The sequence below is a fragment of the Montipora foliosa genome, chromosome 11 (genome assembly GCF_036669935.1).
Source record: "Montipora foliosa isolate CH-2021 chromosome 11, ASM3666993v2, whole genome shotgun sequence".
Classification (NCBI taxonomy): Eukaryota; Metazoa; Cnidaria; class Anthozoa; order Scleractinia; family Acroporidae; genus Montipora; species Montipora foliosa.
In genome coordinates, this window is record NC_090879.1 from 50,617,242 (window position 1) to 50,628,339 (window position 11,098).

General features: G+C 38.8%; 2 protein-coding genes across 2 annotated transcripts; both read left to right on the plus strand.

Moving 5' to 3' along the window:
- The first annotated feature begins 553 nt into the window (after nucleotides 1–553).
- On the plus strand, nucleotides 554–2,311 carry LOC137977356 (G-protein coupled receptor 54-like). The gene has a single exon (XM_068824581.1). It carries the CDS (start codon nucleotides 554–556, stop codon nucleotides 1,187–1,189), a length of 636 nt encoding a protein of 211 aa, XP_068680682.1. The 3' UTR covers nucleotides 1,190–2,311.
- Nucleotides 2,312–6,632: 4,321 nt separating this feature from the next.
- On the plus strand, nucleotides 6,633–10,575 carry LOC137976020 (neuropeptide FF receptor 2-like). Its single transcript, XM_068823269.1, has one exon. It carries the CDS (start codon nucleotides 7,790–7,792, stop codon nucleotides 8,879–8,881), a length of 1,092 nt encoding a protein of 363 aa, XP_068679370.1. The 5' UTR covers nucleotides 6,633–7,789; the 3' UTR covers nucleotides 8,882–10,575.
- Nucleotides 10,576–11,098: the final 523 nt, after the last annotated feature.

The window sequence follows — 11,098 nt, forward strand, 5'->3', positions numbered from 1 at the left end:
TGGACTGGCTTGTTGTGAATTATTATCGGTTAAACATGTATAGAGACTGTTTCATTAACGAGGCATTTTGCAAGATTGTATTTTGATTTCGGCAGTTTTCAGTAGCACTGAACTGCAGGCAACAAACCTTATTTGCTCGCCTGAATAAATATATTTAACGCAAGTTTGCAATGTTGCAGCGACTAAATAGAAGACATCTGATAACCAGCAGATAAAATTCGCAACTAAAAATACTAATTAAATCAACGCCAATAGAAGTTGAGGGAGGTGCGTTGAATATAGTCAGTTTACTGATAAAACCCTGGCAGCTGCGACCAGCGCGATAAAAAGAAGATATTCCAGAATCAGAATGGCATTGTTGTCTTGTCCAGGGAGTTTGAGGAGTTAATATCCCTAAAACCGAACGATCTCTTCAGTCTGCATATTATTGGATTCGTACAGACAGAAAAAACACTTTTCACTCAAAATCACCTCGAGATAATTTGCTTAAAAGAACGGTTCTTGATTGTGTGGTTAGTTTCCAGAGTAGCGGCATAATGCTATCTTAGTTACCATGGAAAACTTCACTGCTGTTGAAACGGAAAGATGTCCTTCTCTCACAGAAGATAAACTTGACGTTAAGATCATCAAGATCTTGGCCTACAGTATAGTTTTGATCGTTTCTCTCTTTGGAAACTCTGTCATCATTGTAACTGTGATCAGCAACCGACGGATGCAGACAACTGTAAACTATCTCATTGCAAATATGGCCGCTTCGGATTTATTTATTTCAGTGTTTGCGGTGCCGATCAAAATCTCCGAAATCGTGAGAATTCAAGGACTCACAATTTATAGTAAATCAAGGCTTCAACTCAGAATTTACAAAGAAAACGTAAAGGTCATAGCAAACATCTGCGCTATAATTATTGCATTTGCGCTTTGTGTTCTGCCACTGTTCGTGTACGGAATGTTGTTTTATTTTGTGTGGAAATGGGAAATGCCGTGTAACATGAATCAATTTGGATTCGCAGTACATTTTGTTTTGTTTTCAAATGCTGCCATAACTCCCCTCATTTACTTCGTATTCAATGATAGATATCGCCGAGGATTGCAACAGGTTTTAAAGCAGGTCCAGTTTTGCCGCAAAGACCGTGGCGATAACATTAACGCCGATGAAATATGCTTAAATCATCGGAACGCCAATTCATAGACGGCGGTGTAAATATTCCAGTCCTCTTCATCATTTTATCGTTGCCATCGTGGTCGTCATCGTTAACGTTGTCATAATGGTATCATCGTCGTCGTGGTAATCGTCATTATTATAATTATCATCATCGTCGTAATCGCCATCCTTATTATGTTAATTGTCATCATCATCATCGGCATCATCATCGACATCGTTACAATCATGGTTATCGTTCGTCATCGTCATCGTGGTAGTCGTCATCATCGTAATTATCATCAGCATCGCCGTCATCAATCAACATCATCGTCATCATCGTAATTGGGCATCATCATCATCGGCATCACCATCGACATCGTCATCATCGTCGTAACCACATCATCATTGTCGTTATCGTCATCGCCATCATCATATAACAGTGAGAATTCTTCGGCCATCGTAGCTTAATTGAGGATAAATCTCTGCTGTTTGTATTTTATTCTTAATTATGAATTCTCCTGAAATTCTCGCAATTATCACCTCATCGTAGTCTTTATTATCATACTCGGTTAATGAAAAGGAAGAGCAACTGTTCTAGACATAAGCCTTACAGCTCATGGCGCTGCAGTCGCCGTTCTAGTATCTGTCACTTTCCGAAAGAGACCGTGGCCAATGAGAAAAACAATTGTTACACGGATTAGTTGCAATGGGAAATAGTTAACGTTAACGGCGTCTGCAAACCAACAAAGTGAAACTGGCTAGATTCAATTTAAGGTTCTTTATAATTCAAGGGTAAGCAGAAGACAGTACGGAAATCCTTTCTTTGCTTTCTCAGTCATTTTCACGACCTTTGTCCATGATAAACATTGTCCATCGCGAGAAAAGGTGACACTATAACAAAATAGCTTTTATTGCACGAGTGACATTTTAAGGTAGCGTTGCTTTTTTCTCGAATACACTCTCTTTTATAAGAACGTCTCATTTTGGGGCTGAGGATGAACGTTCTTTTTTTCGCTATTTGAGCCTGATTGACCTGAAAACGTTTCAATACAAACTGATTCGTTATTCAGTGTATCATGCAATAAGAAAACCACATTGTTAGAAACGTTCCTAAGTATTTGAGTTAACTATCATCATAACACATTTCTTGTACCTCTATTTAGAGGCGTGCTACTACTCACAAGAACAAATAAACTAATGAAAAAAAACGATGTTCTAAATTGACTCTCCTTCTGGGTATGTTCTTAGTATGTTCTTAAACGTTTGGTTAATCTCCGTTGATAGCTGCTTTAAACTAAGTAGAGTGCATATTCAACCCAGGTAAAATGAGGGTGATAATATCTCTTTTACCGATATTTTTCACTTGGCATCACTTCGTTGTGTTAACTTTGTTTCAATTTGCGCCATGAAAATATTAGCAAAAGAGACTCCCATTTGTGTCCCCATGGTGGTTCCATGTGTTTGGAGATAGTGATCCCCATTGAACTTGAAAACGTTTTCGTTTAGTATTAAACCAAGCATTTGCCTTTTGGAACTTGAGGAAATCATCTCTCATACATTTATTTACATGAAATGCTTATGAGTATTCTTTTTTCCCTAGGGAAATTGCTCTAGCTTTAAAACAATCTACCTAGTGCAATTGTTTTTGCAGATACACTCAGCCTTTTCAGCTAAATTTAATGAGGTACTTTATGTGCGGAAACCTATCGATTGCCTATTTTTTTAGGATTATAGTATAAGGACTATAAGAAGTTAATTGATCGCTATGTATTCTTAGTGTTTTCCGGACGAAAACATGTTGTTGTCCATTTTGGCACCCTGCACAGTAGAAATACTAAAAGGTAAAACAAATATTATGTATGTGTGTATGTATGTATGTATTGTTAAGAATAAAAAGTGACAATGTTGTGTTGAAGAATCAATGAAGCATGAAGCGGATATGATCGAAAAACAAAAAGATCTGGCTACTGAATTTAAAACTTTTGCACGTATATGAGTCTGTTTTGACAAAAAAAAATTGGTCTACGTACCTACACACCCAAAAAAATTACACACGATGCAGTCCAAATATTTTTGCACTTGGTGAAAATTGTTGTTTATGAACTGGTAAGCATTTCCGTGACAGAAATAATTGGACTGGCTTCTTATGCATTCTGCTGGGTTAAAAATATAAAGAGAATGTTTCATTAACGAGGCAGTCAATTTGTATTTAACATACAACTTACAAATAAACTAAAAAACACCGGGCACTTTTCGATTACGAAATAGGCTTGGTCATTTTACTTTAAATGGTTGGATCAACTTATGCCTGTTGTTTGTTAGTACTTTTTATGTTCTTTGTATGTTGCAAAATGCGCTCATTAAGGAGGGTACCCAATAGGGTTTTCGGGATCCGTGATTTGGCCTTTTTGGAGCCCCTAAATTTTGCATAAACCATTGTTTCCAAATGTTCTTGGGAACACTGCATATTCCCAAGAGCATTTAAAAACGATGGTTTGTGCAAAATTTCGGGGGAAATGTGAAAATAGCCAATAGGCCTTTTTCGATATATTAAAATTCAGCTTAAAAGAGAGGTTTAGAGGACAAAGACAAAGTAAAGTGGATGATATGTAAATATTTTTCACATTTATTCCAACGTGTTTCTATTGTTTTTGTCCTCACTGCCTCACTATCAAGATGAATATTTGATATTTCGAAAATGGCCTATTCAAGTTTACGTACGTGCACGCGCGTAAAATGTGGCGACAGTGGAAATCCACCTTTATTATCTTATCTAGAAATTTCCGACGCCACATTCACATTCGATGTTTTGATTCGAGTGATAACAGTTTTCAGCGTGCGTTTGTTCAAGATTAAGATTTATTATGATATGCTCCTTACAGCCTCGCTCGCGCTTTCATTGTAAAACCATTGAGAAAATCCCCGTATGAAGGCCTTACCCATTTCGGCGAGGAGGGCCGGAAAAAGCCGTAAGGCCCGGTTAGGAACAGGTACTGCTCTGTGCGTACCCTGCGAGCAGAGTCTCTTTCGATCTTCCTAGATAAGTCGGGAAGAGGAAAGTAGACTCTGCTCGCCGCTTCCACATTTTGTATTGAGCATGCGTTAAAAATTGAAAATTTATGTATCCGGTGTCAGTCACGCGTGACCAGTAGCCACAAAACGAAGAAGAAGAAGTCGGAATATTTTCGAACAACTCGGGCAAACACACGACAATCAAGGAATCATTTCATTGGAAACTCAAGATAGTCCATATATCTTAAAAATGGCATTTTATTTTTTTACTGAAAAATTTATAGGTTTCTGTCAGGCTAGTTTCTGTAACCGACACATATAGGAAAAACTCATGGGAATTCTAACAGTTAAAATTGCCACGCTGTCGTAAATTTCAAAATATTGATGACGCGTGGCGATTGATTATGCGCAAAAATTAAACAAACAGGTTTGACAAGTCGAAACTGGACTGACTCATCCAATTCTTTGGATGAGCGGCAAATCAAAGAATGTGGAGGCGGCGAGCAGAGTCTACTTTCCTCTTCCCGACTTATCTAGGAAGATCGAAAGAGACTCTGCTCGCAGGGTACTCTGTGCGATCCCATTTTAGATGATTTCGTCCCTTCTAAACATTCAAGTTCAGTTATATCCAGAAAAGCAACTACAAACAACATATTAGAACAATTTTCTGTGCAAATTTGTAACTTTTTTTGGCACAACTTCATCCTCTGAGTGCTCATGAATAGTGTAAAGAGCCGATATGTTAAAATGCTTACTGACTGAGTTTAGGTGGGCCGGACAGGAAAACTGTTTGGCCCTAGCGCAGTGAGGTCCGTGAGCTATTAAACCTCGGGCCAAATATTTTTCCGTCCAGCCCTCCTCCTACTCCTACTCGGTCAACAAGTTCATAAGCTTATACCTTCTCTATAGCCAAGCTTGACTTTTAAGAATAACATTTGCACAGGTTCGGATGTTTTTTGAAGAAATTTTTGTCGTAAAAACACATCACTTGTACTAGTTCGCAGAATATTGTGGTTTAAGAGCCATAACAAACAGCATTTCATGCAACAGGCAATGAAATTCGTTCTTGCTTTTCTGAAGCACACGGAAACACCTCGGCGGTGTTTCTCCGATTATGGTGTTTGCAGATAGAAGAGCCTTCAGTGTTTGTGTCTTTCCACACGCGCGATTCAGTGCCTATTTTTGTAAGCAACATATCCTCCATCGGAGAGGTCACATTTAGTGACATATAGTATAGGTAATCACACGCGACTGCAATTTGGAATATATGTGCATGAGAAAGTTGAAAAATATATGAGCATGAAAAATCAGTCAAAGACGAACAAAACGGGCGAGTGCAATTGCACTTTTTTCAATTGACGTCACGATTTAGAGCCCAAAGCACTATGGGATTAATACGAGGACAAAAACAGACATTTTTGCGATGTTTGCCCGCATTTCAATCCCATAATGCTTTGTAATAAGGCGTTACCATCTATTCTTATCACTTGTGGAGAATGATATTTGTAGGATGAGAAAATTTACAAGTGCTTATTAATTCCAAATTGCACTAGAAAAATCATATGATTACTTATTAAACATATCATGAAAAATTTCTAGATGGTCTAGCTGAAACAACGCTCGCGTATCACACAATTGTACAAAAATTTGCGCCATCCAGGGTTCGCAATTGATTGAATAGTCTGACTTTGTTTGCTCATTGATCAATCAGAATGCTTGGTTATTACTTCTTTTTGCACCGAATTTTCGTTTTTCTGCACTATATTACGTGAAAACCGCCTGGAGTCAGGGTGGCTTAGTGGTTATCTATCTGGCCTCCCACCACTGCGAGCCGGGGTTCAATTCTGGCCTCGGCCAGCATGTGGGCTGAGTTTCAGTCGATTTCAACCTGACTCGAGGGTTTTTCTCCGGGTACTCCGGTTTTCCTCCCTCATCAAAATCGACTCACAGCTAATTGACATCTAGCTGTGGTGCTGTGCTCCGACATCAAACATGGACTGTATAGCGGCAGCCAGAGGCGCCTTTGTATGCTTTCAGCCCGATGTCGTGAGCCGCGCCCTTCGCAATTCAGTCCTCGACTGCAAGTAAGGGTGATTAGCACTAGCATATAGCTATATAGCAATATATATTTCTCTTAGCCAATCAGAATGGAGTAATTTTTCGATAAATAAAACACACGGTTGGCTGACCCATGATCTTGGTCCATTGGTAATCTCACTAAGCCAGCCTAAACCACGAATGAAAGAAGTCTGTCTTATACCAGTAAATAAACAGTGTATCGCCATCTGGAGGTAAATTTATGTGCTGATTTCTGCCATGAAATTGCTTACATTCTGCCTGCTTTGGAGAGCTGAAGACTGTTGACGCCTAAAGAAACCAAGCCTCATTATGAATCGGCAGTGGGTGGTTTAATCATCTCTTTATTATTTTCGTTGGATCTCTGTAATTTAAAAAATCATGTCGATCACGCGATCTGACATCCAAGTAAGCAATTTTTGGAAGCATGCGGTGACGTGAATGTTCAACTAAAAGCCAACTGAATTTCGGGATGCTGTCAGATGAGAGCAACTCACTCTGTTAGCAGTTGCGAAGGAAGCCTGAAAAAAAAAAAAACAAACAGGTCTTCTTACGCAACTGCTTTAGTTTCTCTCAGCTGCAATGATCAATTTCGCTTAGAGTTATTGCAAGGGCAACGCGGAAAGATATGTCACAATCCGCTAATTTCGTGTTGTTTGCTCCAGGAAACCTGCGATTGCCTCGAAGGATGACATGGTGTTCATTCAATGACGTCCACAAAATTTAAATACGTGGTGCTTGCAACACATTTATACGCCTACGCAGATATAAACATTGATTTCTCCTTATATCTTCAATAAAGCTTACACGAACGGTCAAAATGTCCGATTTGAATTGAAACGTTCTTGAAAAAGTCGTATTTATCAAATTTTGTGTTGTAAAATATTCATACAGCCCCGCATTTTTAATAATTCAAACCGGCTGAAATAGACAGAATTTCTATTAGTCCATTATTGATCTTTCGAAGGACAAAAAACTGTGGAATTTAGTTTTTTTACGACTTCAGTTTCTCAAGATTGCCTTTTAAGTCATCACCGGGGTCTTTTCAATTTGGCAGTTTTCAGTAGCACTGAGCTGCAGGCAACAACCTTATTCGCTCGGCTGAATAAATATATCTAATAACGCAAGTTTGCAATGTTGAAGCGACTAAATAAATACGAAGACATCTGCAGATAAAAATTCGCAGCTACAACAACTAATTAATCGACGCCAATAGAACCTGTGGGAGGTGCGCTGAATGTAGTTTTACCAGCTATAAAACCTGGGCTGCCACCAGCGGGATAAAAAGAAGATGAAGTCAGAATCAGAATTGCATTGTTGCTTTGTCGGGGGGAGTTTGAGAAGTTAATATCCCTAAAACCGAAGGATTTCTTCTTCATCTTAGAGTTCCTTCAATACTGTTGGATTCCAGAGACAGAAAAAACACGTTTTTCTCAAAATCACCTCAAGGTAATTTGCGTGAGAACAGTACAGTGGTTGATAGTGTGGTGTACTTTCTTGCTACGAGTTGAGTGGCTCAGGTGCACGGAGAGGCAAAGGCGACTTCAAAAAACCAGAGTAATGGCATTAAATTTCTCCTCTAATGCCATCTTAGTTACCATGGAAAACTTCACTGCTGCTGAACCAGAACAATGTCCTTCTCTCACAGAAGATAAACTTGAGGTTAAGATCATCAAGATCTTGGCCTACAGTATAGTTTCGATCGTTTCTTTCTTTGGAAACTCTGTCATCATTGCAACTGTGATCAGGAACCGACGGATGCAGACAACTGTAAACTATCTCATCGCAAATATGGCCGTATCGGATTTCTCTATTTCAGTGTTGGCCGTGCCGATGAAAATCTCCGAAATCGCAAACGGTCCTCGAAGATGGCTAATTGAAGGATCTGTGGGATTGATTTTTTGTCAGCTGATCTATTTTTTCCAAGACACTTCATTGGTTGTTTCGATCCAGAGCTTGGTCGTCATTGCTGTCGACAGATATCGCGGAATTGTTTTTCCATATCGCCCCGCCATAATAACCCCAAAACGATGTAAAATTGTTATCGCACTGGTATGGGTGGTGTCGATGAGTTTACACAGCATTTATTTCTTTATTATTCGTCTTAGTTCCAACAATAACACAACATATTGCATTTTCAGCTGGGAGCCAAAAATGTTCTCTGATCCCAAAAAAGCCGAAGAAGATTACGTTGTAGTTGTCTTGGTTCTCGTAGTGATTGCTCCATTTTTGACTTTAGCACTCTTGTACACTCGAATCATAAGGAGTTTGAGAATTCAAGGACTCACAATTTATAGCAAATCAAGGCTTCAACTCAGAATTTACAAAGAAAACGTAAAGGTCATTTCAAACATCTGCGCTATAACTATTGCATTTGCGCTTTGTGTTCTGCCACTGTTTGTGTACGGAATGTTGTTTTACTTTGTGTGGAAATGGGAAATGCCGTGTAACATGAATCAATTTGGATTCGCTGTACATTTTGTTTTGTTTTCAAATGCTGCCATAACTCCCCTCATTTACTTCGTATTCAATGATAGATATCGCCGAGGATTGCAACAGGTTTTAAAGCAGGTCCAGTTTTGCCGCAAAGACCGTAGCGATAACATTAACGCCGATGAAATGTGTTTAAATCATCGCAACGCCAATTCATAGACGGCGGCGTAAATATTCTAGTCCTCCTCATCATTTTATCATCGTGGTCGTCATCGTTGCCATCATGGTATCATCATGAATGTAGGGCATTATTCTCCCCTAATGCCCACAGGCCGATTACCGGCTTGCAAAAACAAAGCAAAAGGTAATTAAAAAAACATATTTCCAACAGCGTATAACTTATTTACAGACAACTGAAACATTTTATAAAAGCGAAAGTTGAACGAAAAAATTTAATAAAAAGAACAGTAAAATATCTTTTCCAGGCAAAATTTGATCATTTTAGCGTTGATTACGAATTTTTGGATGCAAAACTAAAATTTTCTGCAATTTATCTGCTTTCTTGGACATAAATTCGACCGAAAACTGATGAGGCACGAATATTTTTTAGATTTTTAGGAATAATCGGATTAGCGATCAATGTGTGATGTGATAATGCGATAAAAGTGTCAAATTTGCGACCCGTTGCGAACGGCAACGGAAGCGATCGCATCACGAATAATTAACCTCTGTTTGCCAAAAACCACCCAATAACCGATTTTTCGACGGAAAATTCATCCCAGAGGTAAAAACTATTCACTGGACATGTAATAAAGGTAACTATGTTCGAGCGAAAGCGAAAACAAGCCAATATTTTGAGGGAAAACACAATTATGTGAGATCAAAGGAAAATCTGTTTAAGACACGCAATTGCATCGCTCCGAAAATAATTTTACCTTTTCAGCGATTTTAACGCTTGAAATTCCATCCAATCCACCTGGTCTAGTCTTTGAATTCACTATTATCGCTGCCCTACGAATCTTCAGTGTTTCACATAACAGCACACTTGGTAAAAGACGGCTCGACGGGAGACAGATTGTTATCGAAGTCCATTACTCCATTAAGGAGCGTCATAAGGGTATATTTTGTTCAAAGATCCACTAAAACGCCATTCGCGTTACACGACTTTTGACGCCATTGCCGGTTAAGTTAATCGTTCTACTGTGTCCACTAGAGAAACCTACGCAATTCCCACTACCCTCTCGATCCTAAGAAAATACACGCAGAAGGCTCTATGCACAAAGACACCACTTAGCAGGAGAGTGACAGGCAAGACTTTTACCGACACGGAAAATAATAAAACGGAGAAATCTACCCATTTTCCGACTGGGATTGCCATACGGCAACCCAGTAATTATCATCATTATTATCATTCTCATCTTAGGTATTTTACAACGCCTTGCCGCAGTATCTCATGAACGATTTCAATTATTATGCCCTTCACGAGCTACAATAATGCATGTGAATTTCTTGGCGAAAAACCCAATGTGGATCATATTGATTAACTAAGTGATAAGCTTTTTCATGGCATGGAATCCAATGAAGACCATAGGCTGAACAGCTTACTTCCGCCATTATGTAAGAATCCAAGGTATAAATTAAGAAACTATCGCCCTTACGAAGTGCCATATGTCCGCACCAATAGGGCAAAGAACTCGTTTACTCACACAATGGCCCGCCAAGCGAATCAATTTTGGAATCAATTTTAGAAATGTAATTAAGTTTCATTAAATTGGTTATTATTTACTAGATTCCTTTTAGATATAGCTAGTATCTGTATTATATTTTAACCATTATTGTAAATTGTTTTAATTCTTGTTGTAAATATTAGTATGTAAATGTTACGTAATTCAGCCTACAGGCTGCGATGTGATTTTAATAAATCTTTCCTCACCTTACCTTACCGAGTCATCATCATCGTTATTTTCGTATACAACGATTACAGAAAGAATATATATGATTATAGCAAAAATGACTGTACAATGGGTACTCGGTTAATGAAAAGGAAGAGCAACTGTTCTAGACATAAGCCTTACAGCTCACGTCACTTTCCGAAAGAGACCGTGGCCAGTAAGAAAAACATTGTTTGCCAACTGTCATTGGCATCACCACAAAACGGTGGCTTAAAGGAGCAATGTCCGGAAATGCAATTTTCCTGCAAGCGCGGTTTTACATTTGGTACACTTTTCTTGCTGGTGTCATTTGCAAACCAACAAAGTGAAACTGGCTAGATTCAGTTTAAGGTTCTTTATAAATGGCTGGTAAACACACGACAGTACAGAAATCCTTTCTTTGCTTTCTCTGTCAATTTCACAACCTTTGTGATATGCATTGTCCATCGCGAACAAGATGACACTATAGCAAAATAGCTTTTATTGCACGGGTGACATTTTAAGG